Source organism: Callorhinus ursinus, unplaced genomic scaffold (assembly GCF_003265705.2).
Source record: "Callorhinus ursinus isolate GAN/ISIS: 27379988/994484 unplaced genomic scaffold, GSC_fseal_2.0 scaffold11, whole genome shotgun sequence".
In the NCBI taxonomy this organism is placed as follows: Eukaryota; Metazoa; Chordata; class Mammalia; order Carnivora; family Otariidae; genus Callorhinus; species Callorhinus ursinus.
Window position 1 is genome coordinate 58,988,761 of NW_027397073.1, and position 23,966 is coordinate 59,012,726.

The window sequence follows — 23,966 nt, forward strand, 5'->3', positions numbered from 1 at the left end:
ACCTTCTCTCCATTCTGACACCATATCATTCACTTGTAAATCTACTCTTACATCCAAGGCAGTGCTGGGTACAGAATCAACTTTGAACAGTATCTGAGGATGAGGATACTCCCCTGCCATGGGGCCTTTCTCAGGCTGTGGCATCACAAATTGCCATCCATGTTCTCCCTGCTTCATGGCCACACTCCACTCACCTTCCCAGGTTCCATTGATCAAAGTGCATCACTTCCTGTACTTCTGTACACTTCCTCTATTTCTGTATACTTCCTGGACTTCTCTGTACTTCCTGGAACTTCTGTACACTACTTGTACTTCTGTACTTCCTGTACTTCTATATACTTACTGTACTCTGTACACTTCCTGTACTTCTGTACTTCCTATACTTCTATGCTTCCTATACTTCTGTATACTGCCTGTACTCCTGTACTTCTGTACACTTCCTTTACTTCCGTATACTACCTGTACTTCTGTACACTTCCTGTACTTCTGTTTACTTACTCTAATTCCATACACTTCCTGTACTTCTGTACTTCCTATACTTCTATATACTTCCTGTACTTCTGTATACTACCTGTACTTTTGTACATTCCTGTACTTCTGTACATTACCTGTACTTCTGTATACTTCCTATACTTCTATATACTTCTTGTACTTCTGTATACTACCTGTACTCCTCCTGTATTCTTTCTGTACTTCTGTATACTTACTATACTTCTATATACTTCCTGTACTTCTGTACTTCCTATACTTCTATATACTTCCTGTACTTCTATATACTTCCTGTACTTCTTATACTACCTGTACTTCTGTACATTTCCTGTACTTCTGTTACTTCCTGTACTTCTGTATACTACCTGTACTCCTGTACTTCTGTACACTTCCTGTACTCTGTACACTTCCTGTACTTTTGTACACTTCCCGTACTTCTGTACACTTCCTGTACTTCTGTACACTTCCCGTACTCTGTACACTTCCCGTGCTTCTGTACACTTCCCGTACTTCTGTATACTTCCTGTATCTGTACACTTCCTGTACTTCTGTACACGACCTCTACTGCTGTATACTTACTATTCTTCTGTACACTTCCTGTACTTTTGTATACTACTTGTACTTTTGTACTTCTGTACACTTCCCGTACTCTGTACACTTCCTGTACTTTTGTACACTTCCTGTACTTCTGTACACGACCTCTACTGCTGTATACTTACTATACTTCTGTACACTTCCTGTACTCTGTACACTTCCTGTATTTTGTACACGACTTCTACTTCTGTATACTTACTATACTTATGTACACTTCCTGTACTTCTGTACTTTTGGTACTTCTGTACTTCCTCTCATTCTGAAGTGCTTTACTGCACCATTATTATCCCAATATTGCAGATGTTACAATGTTGTGGGTTAGAGTGACCATGGATGTTTGTCTTTGCTCTCAAGTGGAGGTTCCAGAAGGCAGGGATTACGGTTTTCTCTAGCATCTATAAGAGAGCCTGGCATATAATAGCCACTCAATAAATACTTGTTGAATAAATGACTAAACTTCTGGGGAACAGGAACTGTGTGTTTTTAATCTTCAGATCCATCACAGCATCTTCACATTAAAAATAGGTCAATAAATGTCTTTCTAGATTATTCATTTAAATAGAGTTCATGTCCTAACATCTTTGCAGGAAGAGCCTTTTACAGGGGAAAGTCCAGTTCTGTCCTATTGCATCACAGGCATCGTAGCTATAACCATGTTCACTTCCAGACGTTCACATCCTGTGACATATTCTCTCTGATGTGTGAAAGACAATATGTAAAAAGTTCTACAAGAGCATGTGTGTGTGCAGAACTGTGCACACATGTGTACGTGCACATACACACAATTTAAAAAAACAGAGTCATTTTTTATGGGGAAAGAATTGAAATCAACCCTAACTCTGAAAGCTGAAATGTATGCGGCCATCTTCCTAATGAGTTTTTCTAATGTTCTGGAATTCTTTCCTTTTGTGGGACCAGGCACAGCATTTTACATATGGGGGGGTCTTACCTCCATGGATGCCAAAGACCAGGTTTTAAACTTTAAACATTTTCACCCACACTAGTTTTCAGTATTTGCTGATCAATTGAGTGGTTATTCTACAGAACTTAGGAGCTGTTTCCACATGAGCTTTCTGTTTGGTCTGTTGGGTTATTTATATTGTACAAATGAGCATTCATTTCTGTCTGCATGTGACCTCTTTTCCAGGGAAGTTCCCTTGAAGGATGCTAAGGAATATGCCGAATCCATAGGTGCTGTTGTGGTTGAAACAAGTGCAAAAAATGCTATTAATATCGAAGAGCTCTTTCAAGGAATCAGTAAGTACCTGAACTGCGTTCTCGGCTTTGCTTACATTTGTATGCCTCTGAGAGTCAAAGGATAAAATCACAGGATGCTGCCTGGAGCTTTCCCTCTGTGTGACTCTGTCTGAGGCCACGGATATAAAACTTATAGTCTGCACTTGTTAGTCCTGACCTATATCATGCCTCCCGATTCTGAATTTCCACAGTTCTGTGCTTTAACCTGTCAATTCTATGTTTTATGAACCAAAATGAAGTAACTGTGTTGCAAAAGAAGCCATTATAATTAAAAAGTTGTGTGTTTGATAGCATTTTGTGTTAGTAATGTTGAGGGGGAGGAGAAATAAAACAGACAGTGATAAGGTGTAGAAAACTAAATCATGTGTTAAACAGAATGACTCTAGGCAAACAAAATAAAGGGACCTTTTAGTAATTTCTTTCACCTGGTGGTCATCAAAAAAAATGAGTCTCCATCCCACAAGACCTGAAATTGGGAATTAGGTGGACAGTGGATTTTTCTCATTTCTGATCAGCCAGCTAGTAGAAGGTGGTGGCTCCCTTCTTTGTCTCCTGTTCTGGGTCATGTTAAATTCCCTTTATGCTGGTTCCCCATAAGTCACCTTTATCTAAGACCTGTATCCCAGCTGACGGCCAGAATTCCCCTTCACAATTTCTTTGGTAAAGATGTTCTGCACTGGGTCCCCTCAGAGAGCTCCCTGCTGCCGGCTGTCTTGGGAAACTGCCCTGGGTTGCCCCCAGAGCATAATGGGGGACTTTGCCCAAGTGTCAGCCTTTACTGAGGTGCTGGGACTCAGAGGCCTGGGGTGCCCGCCTTCAGAAAAGTTGAACCCCTGAACAGTTGGCCGTTGTTCTCAGAGGTCTTATCTGGTTCCAGATAATTCCAGAAGGGCATTCCAGACGGGAAACCGATGGTTTGATCTCTCTTCTGCCTGAAGTCATTGTTGGCGGTGCTCTCAAAGTCAGAGGGGCTGTCACTTCCCAGAACAGATTTGATTTCCTTTTAACTGGTTTTGGTTCATTACTTTAGGCTCTGAGAACACATAGCAGGGATTATTTTGTTTGTTTCTCTTGGCTTGACGGGGAATTTCACTTGGAGATGGGGAACTCTGGCCTGGGTTACTTACACGATATAGAAATGCACATAAACACACACAGCCCCAGCCTGACTTGTTCCCTGGGGTCCATATCACCTTCCCTCCCGTCCTCCTTCGGAGGCTTTGTGTTCCCGCTGTTATTTTACGCTCTCAACAGATTAATGTTACCCAAGCGCGTTGTCCTTAGTGGTTGGACTCTAGAGTGCTAGGCTGTAATTTTATGTTGGAAACCCTGGATTCCCAGACTCCTGCTCCTTCCTGACAATGGGCCATGGCTGCAATGCTCTGCTGTGAAGCCACCGATCAGCTGCCCTGTTTCTGTGGAACGCTGGGTGACATCTTAGAGCGTTTGGCTTGAACCTGTTCCATTAACCTCCTTTTCCTTCATATCAAACTCATTCTTTTCCGGTGGCGTTTGGCTTTTCTGGCAAGTTAGGCAAGTTGTATGACGATTCAACATTTTGTTTTGATTAAACATTTTAATTAGTGAAACTAGATAGCTCCTGATGACCATGACATTGACCCCTTTCCTTTGTGCAGCTCCTTATATGTTCTGGAGCCCTTTCCCCAGCATTAGCCCCCGGCAGACAGGTGGTGCAGATGGCAGTGGCCAGCGAAGGAAGCACAGTTCTCTGCACACCTGAGATTCAGCTGGAGATTTCTGCCCGAGCTGGGAGACTTTCTGAGGTTTACATAAATCATTATTAAAATAAAGAATGAAATAAGAACTGCAAAGAAGAAAATAAGCCCAAGCGGCAGGTATTAATACCTTACCTGAAAAGATACTTCTTTGTATGGTGCAGTCAGTAGACATCTCTTCACCCATATGAGGTCTTTATGGCTCAAGGTGATGGGGACTATGAGTAAGGAATTCCTAAGATCTTGGTGGTCTGCTTCATTTAAGAAAAAGCACATGTTTGAGGTGCCTGGGTGGCTCAGTCAGTTAAGGGTCTGCCTTTGGCTCTGTTAATGATCCCGGAGTCCCAGGATGGAGCCCCACCTCCGGCTCCCTGATGAGTGGGGAGTTGGCTTCTCCCTCTACACCTCCCCCCCACTCGGGCTTGCTCTCTCTCTCTCAAATAAATAAATAAATAAAATCTTTAAAAAAATGAAAAATCATGTGTTTTGCTTAAAGCACTGGATAATTATGGCTTCAAATAATTAATTTCTATATAAGCCATAGAATAGTTGTGCCACCTCATCTTCTATGTCAAATAAACAATTGTTTATTTCTGTTTCATTATACTTGGGTTAAAATTGCCTTAGTAAAGAAGCGTGTAGGTACACGGCCTGCGGCAAGACCTCTAGCCATGTATACTGTAAGGGCTGGTGCCTCTTTACTCCTTCAGGTGAATTTTTTCAGAATGGGGTGTTGTAGCCTAATTACAAGTTAATTTAGAATGCAGCACCAAGTACACCTAAATACACGGCAGCAGACATTTTGTTTATTTTCCTTTTCCCTGTTCCTACTTGTATTACATGCGCTCCTCCCTGAGCTCAAAATAGAATGGGATATTGCTGACTTGTATGCTCCCTGAAGCAATGTTCCAGAGGCAAACGTTCCTGGGAGAAAAGATGCAATAAAAAAAAGTGGTGAGAATAAAAGCCCTTTGAAAAGGTGTGCTTAAACAAATTAATTCATACTGACTTGGAGGAAGAGACAGATGTTTCTCTCCTAGATTCCCTGAGTATTCATAAACCAGAAAGAGACAACCGTGTTTCCTAGACATGAGTTAATGTATGTGCGAACTGGAAATTGTTTAGCGAACTATTATCTGTTTGCGGAGGCTGAAGCTACCTTGTAAAGGAGTTGGGTGCTGCCCTGTTTTGGGGAGGGGGAGCTGTGCACAGTCTGTCCTCACATGGTGTCCTCTGATTGGCGTTCCTCCATGTGCCCTTTTCTCAATCCCATTTTTGGAGCTCCTTTACCCCGCTGCCTATGGCTCATTCTCCTCCATGCATTTCTCCCCAGAGTTGTTCATTTTCCTTTCTTGAGCTCTTATACCTTTAATTGGAACATTGGCGTTTTCCTCTTTGAGTTAAAAGATAAGAACTATTCTTGGCCAAGAAAATTGTGGTACATTTGAGTGTTTCAACTTTGTGCTATGAAAGCCCAAAGATATTCTGTTGCTGTCTACTCATGATAGAGTTACATTATCAAAACCAAACTCTTTTTTTTTTTTTTTTAGATTTTATTTATTTATCTGAGAGAGCGAGAGCACATGAGAGGGGGGAGGGTCAGAGGGAGAAGCAGACTCCCCGCTGAGCAGGGAGCCCGATGTGGGACTCGATCCCGGGACTCCAGGATCATGACCCGAGCCGAAGGCAGTCGCTTAACCAACCGAGCCACCCAGGCGCCGGTCTTCCTTATGAAACTCCTCTCTTGACCTGACTCTGTGATCTTGAAAGGCGGGGTCCAGAGCTCTGGTGTCTTCTCCTCAGAAGGCTTCGTCTTTACCTCCTCCTTCGCACATCTGCCGTTTCTGACCCTGAATGCGATGCTCCTTCCTCCCTGCCAACCTTAATTCCTTGAAGGTCCAGTTCCTACCTTTTTCCTTATGAAGTCTTCATCTACACCAACTCTCATTGGGTGGTTCATGAGGTTACTTATGGCTTCCCCATCATTCTGATAATTGAATACATTTAAATGATTAAATTAAATGAACACATTAAATGAATACTCTACATGGTTCTCCAGGTGCTTTAGGTATATACCTATAGCAAGTTCTCTTTGAGCAGATCTTAACTCTGTCATATTCTCCATAAAGCTAAGATGAGTAAATAGGATAGGGCTAAATTCAGATTTTTGAATTTGGATCTTTGTCTTCACCTCATGATGTGCCAGGAACTACTATTTCAGTGTGGTCGCTAGATCAAGCAAAATGCAGTTGCTCTTCTATGGGGACTTAATGTTGGATGACACCAGTCCATCGGACAGGCCTGGTATCTCTTCGTTCATGTGTTCAGCAAACCTATCTTGTACTCTTCTGTGGGTTAGGTGCTTGCTAGACACCGGGACACCAAGATGAGCAAAACAAACTGGCTGTCAAGGCCAGAGAGAGCCTGTGGGCGCAGAGTCGAGTGAATGTGTAATTACACATTGTAATAAATGGTTTGAAGCAAAAGAACAAGGACGGCGGGGATGGCACAGGTGGGTACTTCAGATTGGGTGGGGGAGATCTCCCCAGGGAAAGGATTTTAAGCTGGACCTGGAAAATGGACAGAGGCCAATTGGGCAAAGAGCTGGGGAGGAACTGTCAGGCCCAGTGAGCCCCTGGGAGCCAAGTTCCTGAGGTGGGAGGTGGTGGGCTGCATTTAGGAGAAATGAATCTGCTGGTTTGCCGTGGGGAGCTCAGGCGCTGGGCGGGGAGACTAAGCCAGGTCCTTGCTGGCCCTGTCCTGGGAAGGAGGGGCTGGTATTCTGAATGCAGCCGGAAGCCCCCAAAAGTGTTGTAAGCAGGGGCGTGGCATATCCAGTTTACAGGGAAAGACCCCCCCACCCCTTGGGGAATGTGCAGGGAGAGAAAGGTTGGAAGTGTCTCCCCAGGCAGGGTGCTGTTGCAGTTGTGCCAGAGAGGGGAGACTGGGATGGGGTGGAGGAATGTGGACGTGAATTTCAGAACTCTTTTGGAAGTGGAACCAGTTACACAGGGCACAGGCTGGGCATTGGGACCTAGGGAGAGAGTGGTATGATCCAATCCGCACTCCCTGGGTCCCCTTTCCTGGCACAGGATGGCTCTCTTGGGGCTGCATCTGATGGGAGCCTACCAGACTGCATTCTGGAGTGTGGGAAGCACAGGTTTTGGTTTGTGCATTTTAATTATGCAACTTAAATACCGTTTTGGTTTCTCTAAAAACTCTCCCTAAGGGCCAAAAGAGGTAGAGCTGTAGGCTCACCAGAAAAATGTCTGTTTTGGGGTGGGACCTCGGCCAGACAGCTGTGCTTTTGTTCCAGTTAATTTGAATGCTGACTATGGAGAAGAGAACACAAGGCTCTCTTCTGAAAATCACATCTGGAGACACTGTAGACATTAAGTTTTTTGCTTGTTGGTAGTTTGAGAACAAGGTGAGAAATATTTTTTCAAGTGAGTATAATTAGATGTACAAGCGTATTGGTTTGGAAAAATTAGACTAGGGTGTTCCTACGACAGGCAGAAAGTTAAGACTTGTGGGCAGGGATCAGGTCTTGTTTTATAACCATTCTTTGCACAGTGTTAGCTTTGTTAAGTGCCCTGGATTTTTAAAATTCTCTAGTAGTTACTTTTTGTTTGGAGCAGGTTTAAAAACAAAATGAAGCGTTTGCAAATTTTATAGTAGTGTAGCTAGCTGTCAGATGAAAGTAGGTTTGGCCATTAAGGGACAGGAAAGGACAAAGAAAAAGCCTGTCTACTTTCTTATACCAAAGAAAGTTAATTTAGGGACTGCAGTAATAGGGCATGTCTGTGAAATAATGTGATTTTCAGAATATGGACAAGTGGGATATGAAAAGCCCTAAACATGTGTACCTTTTATCCCAATGATTCCAAAGCAGAAATTGATCAGGCGTGCAAAATGTAGCAGGAATGTTTAACACACAGCACATTCTCATTTTGTCCCGTTGTTGCAGTTGCTTAAACGTTTATTAACTCATTCAATGCACCATTTTTGCTGTGAGGTAGGCACTGTTCTCATCCCTATTTTACAGATGAGGACGCTGAGGCACTCAGAGGTTTGTAGCTTGCTCTAGGTCACAGAGCTGTGAGTGAGGGGCTGGCAGGGGGCGCTGGGGCTTCTAGTCTGTCTCATTGCTCATCGCCCATGGCAGCTTGTGGCAACATTATTCATAATGGTAGAAAACAGGAAATGACATAACGGTCCGAAAGTTGGGAAATGGGTTTTTAAAAAGCCATGCTGTCACCAGGATAAACTAGTGATTAAAAATGATGATGTACATCTGTATTTCCTGACATGGAAAGATAAATTGTTGACTGTGAAACAGAAGTTACAGACCGGTTTGTATAATATCTTGACTTCATAAAATATGCACCATATAATATATAATGGTAAATAATATATTCTTCTGGGCGAAGGTTGGAAGGATACATACACTTAAAGTGTTAACAGTGGTTGTTTCATTGTGGTGAGGTTCCAGGGAACTAAAAAACAAAAACAGGCTTTATTTTAGAAAATTTTAAATGTACACCAGTAAACCAAATAACCTAGTGAACCAGCATGCACTTATAACCGAGCTATTTCGTCTCTACGTCCCACTCCCCCTTAACCCCCACCTGAGTTATTTCGAAGGGAATTCCAGACATCATTTCATCTGTAAACATTTTCAGAACGTAACCTTTTTCTTTGTAACAGCAACTTCATTATTACATTAGTAATCCTAATGCTGTTATCATATTAATATCACCAAATATTCAGTGTTCGAATTTCCAGATGTCTCATATTTGTCCTAAATGGTTTCTCTGTTTCCATTTTACAGTTTGTTTGAATCAAGATGCACAGAAATCCACACGCAGTGATTGGTGGATATGTCCCTTAAGCAAGAGATGCCCTCTCCATCTTTCTCCCTTTCTTCTCTCCTGTAACTTCTTTATTCAAGAAATGAGATCAGTTGCCCTCCGTAGTCTAACACAGTATGGACTTTGCTGGGTGGGTTCCTGGGTTGCTCAGTAGTATTCCATTGCATGAGGAAAAATGTGTTAATCCATCCACCTAACAGTTGGGGTGTTTTCAGCTTTTGGCAATTATAAGTGAGTTTGCTGTGAACAGTCACATACGAGTCTTTGTGTGGAGAAATACCTTGGTGTGGAATGGCTGGCTTACCTGCTAGGTAATGTTTAACCTGTTAAGGGGCTGCAAACAGTTTTCCGAAGTGTTTTTAGCATTTTACATTGCTATCACAAATGTGGGAGAGCTCCAATAGCTTCACATCCTCATCAACACTCGGTTTTGTCAGTTGATAAAATTTCAGTCATTCTGATGGGAGTTTAGTGGTATCTCCTGGTAGTTTTAATGTCCATCTTCCCAGTGACTAATAAGGTTTTTTTTTTTTTTTTTTACGTGCTTATTTGCAATGCTTGTTTCTCTTTGGTGAAATGTTATTTCAAATTTTGCCTGTTTTGTGTTGAGTTTGTTTTCTTATTGCCAAGTTTTAAAGATTATTTTTACATATTCTGGAGACATGTGTTTTTATCAGATATTTGTTTTTTCAGATATTTTCTCTCAGGCTGTGGCTTGCCTTTCCATTTTCTTAGCAATGTCTTTGAAAGAGCAGAAGTTCTTAATTTTGATGAAGTCTGGTTTGTTAGATTTTCCCCTTGTGGCTAGTGTTTTTTGTGTCTTACAATTTTTAAATGTTAAAATAGAAAAAGGGACATAATCCATTCAATGGAATATTATACAACAATAGAAATAAATGAGCTATCAGGCCATGAAAAGACACCGTAGAACCTTAAATGCATATTGCTAAGTGAAAGAAGCCAGTCAGAAAAGGCTATGTTGTACTGTATGATCCCAACTATGTGACATTCTGGAAAAGGCAAACTTATAAGGACAGTGGAAAGACCAGTGGTTGCTAGAGGCTCATCAGGGGAAGGAGAAGTGTTCCTCATCAGGGGAACACAGAGGATATTTAGGGCAGGGAAACTATTCTGTATGGTGTTGTAATGGAGGGTGCCTAACATTATACATTGATCAAACCCCAGAGGATATACAACACCAAGAATGAGCCCTAATGTAAACTATGGACTTTTGTTCATAATAATTAACGATGGCTCATCAGTCGTAATAAATATGCCACAGTTGTGCTAGTCGTTAAAACAGGGAAAGTTGAGGATGAGGGTATTAGGAGCTCTCTATACTTTATGCTCAACTTTTTCTGTAAACCTAAAACTGCTCCATAAAGAAAGAAAGAAAGAAAGAAAGAAAGAAAGAAAGAAAGAAAAAGAAAGAAAGAGAGAAAGAAAGTCTACTCATTTAAAAAAGAAAAATAAAAGGAAAAGATGCCCTTGAATGGTAAGGAAGTCTAATGATTTTAGAGTAACTTAAGCCCTTCCATACTGAAGACCTCTGGCATTTGGGACTAACAGCCTATGGTGACCTCCCCCTTTTCCCCTCTCTGTGGACATCACCATGCCTTCAGCAACCTAGACTTTGATCTTTGCTTTTCTTTATCCCTCTCTTTTCTTTATCAATCTCTCTGTGAAGTGTCTTCCCATAGTCCTTCCCATCTTTGTTTTCTGCTTCTCTTCATGGCGCCCAGATCAAGGCTTTCCTTATCCCTGACTGGACTTCCTGCAAGTCTCCTGGCGCCATTCATTCTGTGTCTCCTAAGCTATTCTGGTCCCACATAGCATGTTAGCTCATTTGTCAGGTCTAGACTCTAACGTTCGAGGTCACCTAGTAATTCCAGTATTATCTTCTTTACAGCAGCAAAAGGACAGTTCAGAGAATGACTCAAGTGGCTTGCCTGGCCCCCTGCCCCCACTCTCATTCTGTATTCCGAGGGCAGTGTTCCATGATTGTGAACCACTGCAGTGTTCCACAGAGACAACCCCCCCCCTCCAAATGGAGAGACTTAAAGGCCATTATCAGGGGTAAATACTGCCAAGTCCTATGGGTCAATTTACTAATTGGGATGATTAAGAAAATCAGGATCAAGAAATGGAAGTTAGACAGCAGTTACCAGCACTTTTAACACCCAACGGAAGGTAGCTGAGCTGAGTAAATCCTGACCTGCCGTGAAAGGGGAGAAGCATATGAACAGCAGAAATCTCAGGGAGGCCTCCAGGCTCACACAGGGAATGGCCTGTCCTCCACACAAGGAAAAAGAACAGCTGCAGCCAAGCACACTGCTTTATTTTTGTTGTGTGTGAAAGCATGACAGCCCCCGGTCCAGAGCCATGATCAAATTTATAGGCTTCGAGTTTGTTTTTTCACATATTGCATTCCTGAGGAATCATTTATAAAACCTGCTTTTTCTCTAGGCTGTCAACTTTCAGGAAAACTGAATTTCAAAAAAAAAGTCCTTTAACTTTTCCCAAGCAGAATCTTCTACAATCCAAACCTTCTTAAAATAAACACCCTGGCTTAGGATTTCTACTCCAGGATGACTTATGGAGATTGTGTACTCAAAGGATGTTTTGTAAGAGTAGAAACCTGCAGAGGGTGATGCTCAGAGCCTTTCAGATGTTTGTGTGTGTGTGTGTATAAATATTTGTCCTATTCTGTGCCCCTGTAATTAATACAGATTCAATTGTGTGATCGCCTTGGTACAAAACACCTTGGCCATTTTCCAGAACCATTCTTTTATGTAAGTACATTTAACCTTTCAGTAAGTTCCAAATAACTCTGATCACAAGATCGGGGCTCGTGTGTTTTCACAGCGCTGTTGGCTTCCTTCTGGTTTTAAGGTGCTCGTCTCATTGTTATGACCGGCCTTCCTCAACCTCTACCTTAAAGTGGAAGCGTTTCCTTTCTTCTCACTTTGAAGTGGGGATCCCAGGTTGTGTTTTGTAGGAGAGTGGGATGGGTCCCCACCCTTGTACCTGAACCCTTCTCCCCAAGCAAACTCCGCTTGAGACACCCCCAGGACCCATTCATGGTTGTTCGTTCCTCCCATACTGGTGAGAGCCACAGATGGATAAGGCAGAGCGGCTGTCCAGTTAATTTCTCATGGTCTTTTTATCGGTGAGGAAAGGCCGTCTTGGAGATGTTAAATAGCTTGTCCAAGTTCACTTAACTGCAACACTGACTCTCAGATCTCAGAACCCTTTTACTAGAGGAGAAAAACAAAGTCTAAGGAAACTGCTGTAACTCTCTGAGAAACACGTTGTTCTAATAAGTGAGATTTTGAATATTCTGAAGACAAACAGGACTGACCTGGTGCCTCTAAGAAGCCAGGTTTGACAACTGATTGAAAAACGCAGCTAACAGTTTAAAACAAATAAGAAAGAAGTCTTCTAGAGGCATGACCTGGGTCTACTGGATCTTGCATCCTAAACATTGCCTTGCTTATTGTCCACAGAGGAGAGAGGTGGGAGGCAGGAAAGAGAGAGGAGGACAGGCAGGGCAAAGAGGGATGCCGACAGGCTGCCCTCACCTTCCCATTGTGCGTTCCATGTGCTCTTGGTTTCTAGATTTTTGCTCAACCCTTGTGACTTCAATGTGTTTTGGATGCAGAAGCTTTCTGTGTATTTGGGGTACATTTTCTAGGAAAGATCTTACGACATGAGGTATGTAGAATAAGTCACAGATAGGAGGGCTAAACGCATAATGCTCTTTTGCAAACCTTATTTTTTTTTAAGATTTTATTTATTTGAGAGAGAGCGAGAGCACACAAGCAGGTGGAGTGGCAGAGGGAGAGGGAGAGGCAAGCTCTCTGCTGAGCAGGGAGCCCGACGCGGGGCTCGATCCCAGAACCCTGAGATCATGACCTGAGCCGAAGGAAGATGCTTAACCGAGCCACCCAGGCGCCCCACTCTTCGGCTAACTGTAGAGTTAACTACGTAAGAATAGCACGAAGTTGATGTTAGTGTAGGATGTTGATTTTGATATTGTCAAAACTACTTATCAGGGGACAGTACTTGGCTTTATTAACTAGGGCCACAGCTTGCACCAATCAGAATTATAATTTTGTCCCAGAGCATTTCAGATGCAAAATCCAAAGCCCCTGTTGCAGCAGCAAACACATTCAGGAGGCACCGGAAGTCTTACAAATTTAAATAATGATATAATGTGACACCGTCCTCCCTCCAAAACACAGCACTTGCTCTGGAGGAGTAAATAACACTTGATTGGCAAGATCGGACCTAAATAAATCAGAGCATTGGTAGTCCTTGGGAGCTTTCCCCTCTATTCATTGTTTAAGACTGACAAAGTAGAAGAGGCATTTTATTTACTTCCTCTTAATTACTACTAATAAAAAACACAGCAGGTCCAAAGGAGGAAAGTACATATACTTCCGTTCTCATTTGCTTCTGGGTCAGGGCTGAACTGCTTTGAGAACAGCGAGGGACAGCTTTGCTTAGCTTTATGGGCTTCCAGGCAGCGGCCTGAATAGTGGCTTCAGAATTATTACAACCTTTTCATCTGCTTCATCCTCAAATGAAGAGCTCTACAATTAATTTTGGATTTTGGATATCCGCCAATGACCTTAATCTCTATTGCCTGAGCTTTGATGAGTGGCTGTGGCACCCAGTGTACACAGTGCACCATACCTTGGTCATTAACTATTTCTGCCCCTGGTGCAGAAGTACCCAGGATGATTTGACTCTCTGTATAGTCTGGAGGTAACCTCCACTTGCACTGAAGGCTTTTGTCTTTGGAGCTAATTTCCCTTCCATTTCTAATGACTGCTTACTTAGTAAACTGATACACTGATGAGCTGATTTTAACAACCTTTATTTTAATCTTTAAATTTTTTATTGTTATGTTAATCACCATACATTACATCATTAGTTTTTGATGTAGTGTTCCATGATTCGTTGTTTGTGCATAACACCCAGTGCTCCACACAGAACGTGCCCTCTTTAATACTCATCACCAGGCTAACCCATCCCCCCACCCCCCTCCCCTCTAGAACCCTCAGTTTGTTTTTCAGAGTCCATCGTCTCTCATGGTTCGTCTCCCCCTCCGACTTACTCCCCTTCATTCTTCCCCTCCTGCTATCTTCTTCTTTTTTTCTTAACATGTATTGCATTATTTGTTTCAGAGGTACAGATCTGTGATTCAACGGTCTTGCACAATTCACAGCGCTCACCATAGCACATACCCTCCCCACTGTCTATCACCCAGCCACCCCATCCCTCCCACCCCCCACCACTCCAGCAACCCTCAGTTTCTTTCCTGAGATTGAGAATTCCTCATATCAGTGAGGTCATATGATACATGTCTTTCTCTGATTGACTTATTTCACTCAGCATAACACCCTCCAGTTCCATCCACGTCATTGCAAATGGCAAGATCTCATTCCTTTTGATGGCTGCATAATATTCCATTGTGTATATATACTTAACAACCTTTATTTTAGAGCTAGTGTTGCATGCTTTTTATGGGGGATAGAAATGTAGCAGAGAGAGTGAACCTGGTGCAGTGGGAAATACACAGGCTTTGGGACCCATCAGAAAACAAGATAATCAAAGAACCACCTGCGCCACTTTATTGTGGACGTGACCTGCAGCCTGTGACCTGAGCTCTCTGAGACTTAGTAAAATGATGGGAATAGCAGCCATCACACTGACCTCACAGCCTTAAGTGCCCGGAACGTCTTTGAAAATGGTGAAGTTCTAAACACATATTTGTTATTTCCAGATCCCACTGCCTTTTCCAAAGAAAGCTTTATTGAGATAAAACTCACATACTGTCCATTTCATCAGTTGAAGTGTACAAGTCAATGGTTTTTAGTATATTTACAGAGCTGTTCATCAATCGTTTCAGAATATCTCTATTAATCTCAAAAAAAACCTGCATACCCTTTAGCTACCACCTCCCTATCCTCCACCATTGCCTTCTTAATTTTTACTTTGCCTTTATTTACAGAGACTCTAGGACAATTTTTTAAATTACATTAAGTAAAAATAAGATGACTCGGGTGGCTCAGTCACTGGGCATCTGCCTTTGGCTCAGGTCATGATCCCAGGGTCCAGGGATCGAGCCCCAAGTTGAGCACCCTGCTCAGTGGGGAGCCTGCTTCTCCCTCTCCCACTCCCCCTGCTTGTGTTCTCTCTCTCACTATCTCTCTCTGTCAAATAAATACATAAAATCTTAAAAAAAAAATAAGATGACTCGTGCACGGCAGGATGAGGGATGGGGACCTAAGTGTTAACAAATGGTATTACTAGGAAGATTATAATTCTATTTGAAGAAGGAGAAAGCTGAGTCCTCATGCTTACCATGGAAGCCCTGCTGCCATGAGGCAGCTCACCGCGGTGGGGCAGACCTGGGGGAGGGCTGGGGAGGAAGCAGCGAGCTGATGCTGATGCACAGAAGGTGGATGGGGACTTGCCCCCTTACTCAGGAGCGTGGGGTTCCAAATCCAGGGAAATCCATGGTATCAGGAAGCTGCTTTTACTTTTCCCTAACTTTCCAAATAGGAGTTTGACTTCAGGCATCAGAGCAATGAAGGAAGGAGGGAGGAAGAGCCATTCCTGGACCCCTCTACTTCCTGTATAACCCGAATGTTAAGTGGAGGTGTTGAGGTAGGGTCACAGTCTGTATATGGTGTCGACTGGAAAAAAGGAACTCAATACTGGCCTCCTCTTTGTTCCAGGTCGCCAGATCCCACCCTTGGACCCTCATGAAAATGGAAACAATGGAGCAATCAAACTTGGGAAGCAAGCCACGCAAGCCAGCCGGCGGTGCTGCTGACCCGTGGGCCATGGTCCGCTGTACTTGAAGAAGCCAGAGCCAACCTCCCATTCTTGGCAGCCTGGCAACCCCGCATAGGGAGAAGAGAGATGCTGGCTTGGCATCCTGGAAGACCTGAAGCGATGGGGCAGGAAATGTCCCTGGAAAAGGCTTTTAGAAAACTCCAGAAAAATCCGCCATACTATCACAAAATGGCCTTTGGTGTATGAAATGCACATGAGAGGAAACAGATGTTAGGTAATAAGTACAGTTGAGTTTTTTGTTGTTGTTAAAAACCCTAAAATATTCTTCAATTTGTACAGCCGTCTCACTGGCTTATCTGTGTGTGAGATTCTGAGGTGGCCTTCCCTTCTGACTTCCTGGGTTCCTCAGCCCAATTTCAGCAAGTTCCACGGTGCTATGGCCTATGTTACCTGGCCAGACTTCACTGAAAGTTTAATTTCATTTCATTCCATTTACCTTTCAGTGGAGTGTAATTGGATCATCACTCAAGCTAGAGACTTGAGCCATTATGAAAGTGGAGAAAGATGCATTAGAAACTGTTGTCTACATCTCTGACTTATACTTGATGCCTGTTTTTGTAAGTTTTAGTCATATATAAACAAACCAAATCTGACTAAGATAGTTCATGCAGTTTGGGGGTTAGGAGGCCTAGTTTGAAAGAGTCATTTGAGTAGTTACTGCATAAACGGTGACAGATGTAGGGTATAAATATTTTCCAGAGACTGCCTGGGATGCATCATCTCCACAGTAATAAATTCCCACTCTCTTACAGAAGATTAATTCACGGAGTAGGGTTTTACTAAGATAGTATGTCATGGTGTCATATCCAGGGGGAAAACTAACCGGAGGATGTCTGAGTCTAAATCATAGGGCAAATTTCTAATACTATCAATCAGTAGGTTACAGGAAAGCCAGCCAGAGGAAGCACCTTAAGATTTGAGACCCCCCCCCAATTACAAAACTGGAGAAAGTGTTTTAGAAGATGCCAAGCTTGGGCAGCTGGGAGTTAGGACTCACCAGAGGTCCAACCCTGGAATGCCCGTTAGTTAGTTGAGAGCAGGCTTTCATAAAACCTTCCTTTCTAGATTCCCTGTCTGCTCAATTGATGAAAGATGTCTGAATCCAATGGAAGGAAAGGGAAAGAAGGCACAGAAGGGAAGAAAAGCTATTTCCACTAGAAATCCAAATCTTACTACCATTCTAACTTCCATAAATACCTGGGATCAAGAAGCAGTTGGTTTCCTATTAAGGCTTATATTGGGAGGAAATTCTTAAAGGGCGTTTGGATCCGGGCCTTCGGTGGGGACTAGGAAACTCAAGACTGGCTGGACCCAGGAATGGTTAATCAGGCAGCGGGGTAATAGGGCCAGCCAGTACCTTTTCGGCTAGCAACATTCAAGGCCCAGCAAACATTAATAGAAAACCTATAACATGAAAGCCAGGAGAGAGATGGTCAGCCAACAAAAGACCTCAAGACCCCAGTAACTCAGTGTGAGCTGGTTCCTCGGAGGCCTGTCATGGCTCTGCCCACCCTGCTCCGGACAGGTAGAGACAGTGAGATCACCGTCAACGAAAAGCAAGGGTCCTTGAGAGAGTCACGGCCAAGTTTACACTCCTTTATGGGGACTGCAATCAAGAAAACAGGTGGAAATCACAGATTTAGGGTTTGCTTTTTTCTAGAAAAACTCAACAATATGCTGTCAATTGGCTATCGCCACTGCTTCACTCAGCTTGCAAGAATAGTTTGACAGTCTTAGGATGTGCAGGCCAGAAGCACTTATTTTTGGTTCGAGACTGCCTCTTAGCTCTCCGAGACTGGCACTCAAAAACTGCTAGCAAGTGGCATTTGGAAGTCTTGGCAGAGCCCTTGCCAGGCTTTTTAGGGTTTTCTCCATGTTGTCAACTTTACTAGTAGCCAGCATGATTCTGCTTGCGGGCCAAGTGATGATCATGCCTCTTCTAAAAGTTAAAAAATTGGGGCTGCAAATTGAATGACCTCTTTCCAGGGGGCATGAAGGCTCGTTGTGGAAGCTTTCCTCCTCCAGCTGTCCCTGAGAACCTTGGTCTATCTCTAGACAGCTGCTCAGGTTGCCCAGCTAAGGCGGTCCACGTCCCCGTGGGGTTCCAAGCCCTGGGCGGGGTCTTTAGTGGTTGCATCTTGCATGAAAGAGCTGATGTTAATCACGTGGAGCGAGCAACCCACGAATGAGCCCATGGTCTTATTTCAGAAGCACATTGAGGGTGTGAACTACTCTTTTACCTTTCTGTACTGCCTTAATTCTTCCAGTCAGTCAGATGACAGTATGTATGTAATCACTACTCGGAGCAACTGGGGAAAGAGTACACAGCACTTGGGCACACATGCATTCGTATAAACATGGAGTCTCCTCTGCAGATAGACGCTCTAGCCTCGTCCTCAATGAAGCTTTCTTTCTTCCCTTATTTTGCCTTGCAATGACTTTCTGGCTGTTCTGATTGTTGAACTCTAACCATGTAATATCGTGTAAAAGCCTGGAAATGACTATTGCTCCAAACTGTCAAGTAGTTTCATGTGATGTAAATCCTTCACATAATTTTCCAAACTTTGCTTTTTTCCCCTCCATTTTCTTTCCTTCCATGGGCATGTATATGTGTAAATATGATTTTGTGTTTGTGACACCGACACGTAATCCATTTCACTGGCTGAGTCTGGCTCGTGCCTGTGTGTTGTACCATGTAGGCCTGGGTTCTCATAGGGGTCATTTCCCTGTGGGACTCCCTAAGGCGGCGCTGGAGTCGTGCACACATTTTAGGTCGGTACATAATTGACTTGCCATTTTATACTTGAAATGGTACATCAGGGTGCTCAAGATGACGTTACCTTGCAGGCTAGAGAAGGTTGAAGACCTAAAACTAACTTTTAGCCAACGGAAGGGCTGTGCCCCCAGGAGAACTGAATTCATTTGCCGAGGGAGGTTTGGATGATGGAGGTATTTTCTGGATGGTCAAGGACTACGGCGTCCGCTGGCTGAGGCCGAGCTCCTCTTACAGGAGTCCACTTGCTGCAATGTTCACAGCCAGTCGAATTACAAGCTGGCTTCTAAACTAAAGGGCTCTGAGCTGTATTCAGATCCATTCAGCATCGGGTCTACTTTTTCAGCCATCACTGTTGAAAGCAGACCCAGTGATCCAGTGTCAGTGCTCTGTCGTGTAAACCGTTCCTTTTTCTTGTGTTTCTGTAAAGGGCTTCTGGCTGGGCTGGACCCAGTTCTCACATATAGAAGATGCTGCTGCAGACAATTAGGACCTTTCCACCTTGTATTCTATAGTAAGGCACTGCCCTCAACATCACCCAATTGTATATGTTATTTGGGGTTTAACACACACTGATTCATACTAATAAATATTGTAAGTTTTACCAAGTTTGTCTTTTTCTTATAATGTTCAGTAGGATCATTTTTTTAAAAAAATCACAATTACCTCAGAATAAAGCATGGTGATTCCCCAGAGATATTTGGGTACCGGTACCTACAAAGACATGTGTAAGGGGTGTTCACTGGCACTGTTTGCAATAGCAAAATGTCTTCCCCTAAGGAAATCAGTAATAAAATGTGGCACAACCACATGATGAAAACTATAGGCCAATTAAAATGAACGCAAGATCTCTCGTGAACCAACCACATATCTCAAAACAGAATGTGGTGTGCAGGGCTACATACTGCACACCCCCAAGGGAGCCACTCTCCTAGTGGCCTGTGTGAACGGAACCTCAGGAGTTAATGCAGTGCACAGCCTGAGCAACAGAGCTGTGGCCTGAACGAGTGAATAAGGCAAGTTAAAGAAGTACAAATGCATACAAATTCACACAAAAACAATCATGTATGTTGTTTGTGAACATGTGTGTGTAGAAATAAAGGAGGAATTAGAAAGCAAAACATCAACTTCATGATAGTCCTCACCTCTGGGGAGGCAGCAAGTAGACAGGATCAGGGAGGGGAACAAAGGACATTTAACTGGCAGTAATTTCTATTAATTTTATGATAGAAAAATCTGAAGCCAAAATGACAAAATGATAGCATTTGGTAATTTCAAGGTATGTGCTTTATTAGTCAATGCATTTTGCTATATTTAGTTATTTGAAAGAGAGGCCATGGAAACAAGAAGCAATGAAGGATGAAGCTGACTTCGTAAATGTGCTAGAAAGAATCGTAAGTGTAATTGCCAACTTAATTCTCTCAGTAAATTTTACGGGGCTGACTTAGGCCCATCCTTTCATCATCCCAGCTGCCCCCGCCTGCCCGCCGACACACACAGACTTCCTCTTCATGCCTGTGCATCTTGTACTTTGTGTGCAAAGCACTGTTTGATGTGTTAGTGGACATGGAGTGCGAAGAGGGAGGAAGGCAGTGCCTCATGTACTCAGCATTCAAGTCCCTCCCTTGCTCTGGGAAGCGGCTTGCTATATGTAATCAAACAAGAAACAAAATAAAAACCACCCTCACCAAGAGACCCGGTGTTCCAGTTTTGTGAGAAAATAAGCCTCTCTTTTGCATTTCCTAGGAAGTGGTTACCCATTTATGGCAATGTGGGGAAATGTTTTAGAACAGCCCAATGGATTGTTGGATTTAGCCAGCAAATGTGCAGCCCAGCCTTCTTTGTCAATAGCATTCTATACAGACGGCCCTGCCTCTCCTGCGTCCATCAGCCCTGCTTCGTCCCAGCCTGGGGGTTTCTTTCACAGGAGCCAGGGTCTGAGGAGTTGTGCACTAAGGCACCTTACACGTTTTTACAAAACAACTGGTTGACTTACGGACTCTGGAGAACAAGGGCAGAAAGTCCTTGGCTTGACCACCGAGGACTGTCTGTGGCTGTTCTAAGTAGTCATTAAACATTTCCTGCTCAGCAAGTGTTGTCCCAAGAGTGAGGCTTGAGGTTAGAAGAGGAGGGAGATCTCATCCTAATTTCATGAGCATCTGTCTCCAGGAGCGTCTTCTCTGAAGTTTTGAGACTACAGCCCCATGTGGTTCTGCTGGCTTCTTGTACGTCCATGAAGCTCCCTCTTCTCCTTCATTCCAGTGTTTATGGAGACACCAGACCGATAATACCAAGCATTGGCAGGCATCCTGAAGATGGGTGCTCTTGTACATGCCTGTCAGAGTGCAAATCCACAGTCTTTCTGGAAAGTGGTTTGATAATGTGTATCTGAGACATTTGAAAAGACTATATCTTATGACCCACGAATCCTGTTTTTCTATTTGTAGGAATTAAGTGTATGTGCTTTTGTGTTTGTGTGTATGTACGTGTGTGTGTATATATGCGTATATATGTATGTGTTATACGTATAACATACATACACATTACCTATTACTGAATACGTATTCATCTAAAACTTAGTGTCTGAAAACCATAAACACCTATATCTTACGGTCTCTGTGGGCAGGATTTGGTAACAGCTTAGCTAGGTGGTTCCGGTGCGAGGTCCTTAACAGGTGAATTGGGGATGTCGGCCGGGGCTGCAACGTCTGAAGCCTTGACTGCCTCCCTCACAGGCCTCTTGGCAGGATGCCCCATTTCCTTGCCAGGGGGGCCATTCCGTACACTGCTCAAGTGACCTCATGTCGTGAGAGCTGGCTAACGCAGATTTATTAATTAGTGAGACGCACATACTAAGGTGTTTGTCCTGGTATCATTTATAATAATGAAAGCATGGGATAATCCAAATAATCTGTGATTGGAAATTAAATAAAAATTAAAAAATAAATTAAATTAAAAATTAAATAAATAAATTATAATAGAACCACAAAATAGAATACCGTAATCATTAAAAATGACAGTATTCAAAATCAGTATACGGCCACCAGAGTCAGAGGTATGAAAATGTACTCTTTTCTTTTTCTGCCATATCTTCATTTCTACCTTGAGCCCCCTTTCTGTGTAATGTGGAAAGCTGGATGTGGTCGCCCAGCTAGTTTGACCTCATCGACTCAGTAGCTTCCATCACTGTGGGCTTCAGTGTACTCTCAGGATCGAACCCTCATTTTCTCCCAGGGGTGGCTGAAGGGGTGGCCAGAAAGCACTGGAGCTTCTGGAGGGCCGCTGTAGTGTTCCTGGGTCTCACTGTCTGGCCCACACAGTGGTCTCTCTCTGTCTCCCTTGTCTTGTGCACCTAGCCCCCTCAACTCTGCTTCTGCACCCCATATAAAGCTTCTGGGAAGATTTTGTATGGAAGCATGAGCTCTTCTGGGGTCCTCAGAGACTGGTAGAGCAACAGCCTGGGCTGGAGTGGGGGGCTCTGTCAGCAGAGGGTTCCCTCTATTGCTGGGGTTCTGTTGCTGGGGTTCCCTGATGATAGCCTGGGGTGGGGTGCAGTTCTCATTCCTCTTTCTGGGAGGCTGGTGGGAAGCTGGTGCTGGGCCCACCTTACTCAGATTGTGTCCGCATGTGAGCTCTCTCCACCTGTCCATTGCTCCCTACCCGTAGCCCAGTGGGTGTAGGAGTGAGGAGAGGCAGGCTATGCTTCATACTATGTTTGTCAGGGCTTGCCTTTTTGAGTTCCAAAATCCTCTGCTTACATGAAGACTTTATTGCCCTGACTGGGGCACTTTTGAGAGTGAAGGGGATGCTGTTAATATCAATCTGGGACAACAGGATGAAGTTGGAGAGTCTCAGGCACGCTAGGACACGTGGTCATTCTGGTCCAGCTTCTGACCTATCTAGCAAGGTGGAAGGTGGCGTTGGAGAGGTGGGGCAGGAAACTCGGGAGTTCCTGGATAAGTATCTCATCACAGCTGTCTTGGTAAAGTCATCCATCCATCCATCCATCCATCCATCCATCCATCCAAGAAGTATTTGTCGAGGGCTACTGTGAGCCAGTGCTGAACGAGCCCTCCATGCTCCATCAGACGTATGCAATTTCCAAGCTTACAAAGGAAGAAACAAATATAAGGGAAAGGACGAAAGAACCAAGAATGGCAGGAATGAGAAGGAGACGTTCCTTTAAGGGTAGAAAGGGCAGCTTGACTGGGAGGGGCCCGGTGACCACAGGGCTAGGAATCAGCCCACCCCTTACTCATTGTAAGATCCTGAATAAGTTCCTTGGTTTCTGTGAGCCTCAGTTTTCACCTGTCAAATGGGGGTAGTGGCCACATCACAGGTTTGATGTCAATATTAAGTGACACTGTTGTATAAGGTGCTTAGTCAGACCACCTCGTGGCCACGGTTAGCCATTGGCTTCGACATTTGCCCTGGATTTGTGAAGTGACCTAGTTGCCACTTTCTTATTTTTCTTCCTTTCCCTGGAGGAATGTGGTATAGAGATTAAGATCAAGAAATCTAGGGGCGCCTGGGTGGCTCAGTCGGTTAAGCGTCTGCCTTCGGCTCAGGGCATGATCCCAGGGTCCTGGGATGGAGCCCCCATGTCAGGCTCCCTGCTCAGGGAGGAGTCTCCTTCTCCCTCTCCCTCTGCCCTTCCCCCAGTTTGTGCTCGTGAGTGCATGCACACATTCTCTCTCAAATAAATAAATAAAATCTTAAAAATAAAAAAAAAAAAGAAATCCAGTGTCAGTCCACCTGAGTCTGACACCGCAGCTCTGTAATTTGCTGGCAGTCGGATGTTTGGCAGATTAATGTCTCTAAGCCCCAGTTTCCTTGTATGCAAAATGCAGAAAATAATTCCTCCCCAGTTCTGGAATCCGAAGAGCTCCATGACTGGAGAGGTTTTTCCTGTGTTTTGCATGGACTCATTTGGAGTAAAACTAGATCTGAGCTGATCCGATGATGTTTACAGTCATTATGTCTCCAACCAGGGGTGAATATCTGCACCGTTAGCTGCAGAAATACTCTAGTGTTTGCTTCTAGGATCCCACCCCTGACTCTGCCGGGTGTCCGTAACAGAGGCACTGCGTTACTTTTATAAAATCCAAACAAAATTCGGAATTCTGCAGACACCTGCTCCCAGGTGTCATCTAAGGTACCAGGAGCTCGTCATAGCACTTCCCTCGCAGGTGTGTCCTGAGGATGGAGGGCGAGCGGGTGCCGAGAGCCCTTCCCACGTGGGAGCTCCAGGCAGCTGCTGTTTATGTGGACGGCAACCCAAACCAAGGCTCCTGAGCGGGGCCGCGCCGCTCTCACCCTGCGGAAAGCACTTCTTATCATCCTGGCACCAACAAAAGTGCAGAACCAGGAACAGCT

The 23,966-nt window shown here is 43.9% G+C and overlaps 2 protein-coding genes across 5 annotated transcripts in view; both read left to right on the forward strand.

The window, feature by feature from the left end:
* RAB31 (RAB31, member RAS oncogene family) overlaps positions 1-19,194 on the forward strand; it is a 133,458-nt gene extending 114,264 nt beyond the window's left edge. The window contains exons 6-7 of the mRNA XM_025886796.2: positions 2,231-2,340; positions 15,697-19,194. Coding sequence (XP_025742581.1) covers positions 2,231-2,340; positions 15,697-15,794 — 208 coding nt within the window. The 3' untranslated portion in view covers positions 15,795-19,194. The remainder of the gene's footprint in view (positions 1-2,230; positions 2,341-15,696) is intronic.
* TXNDC2 (thioredoxin domain containing 2) overlaps positions 15,925-23,966 on the forward strand; it is a 29,636-nt gene continuing 21,594 nt past the window's right edge. For 2 of the 4 annotated variants that reach the window (XM_073898535.1, XM_073898537.1), the window contains exon 1: positions 15,945-16,031. Coding sequence is in view for 1 of the 4 variants with exons in the window: in XM_025886791.2 (XP_025742576.1) it covers positions 16,025-16,031 (7 nt within the window). In the remaining 3 variants the exon portion in view is untranslated. Of the gene's footprint in view, positions 16,032-23,966 lie in introns of all 4 variants that reach the window. The other 2 variants (XM_073898536.1, XM_025886791.2) reach the window with 2 other exon arrangements.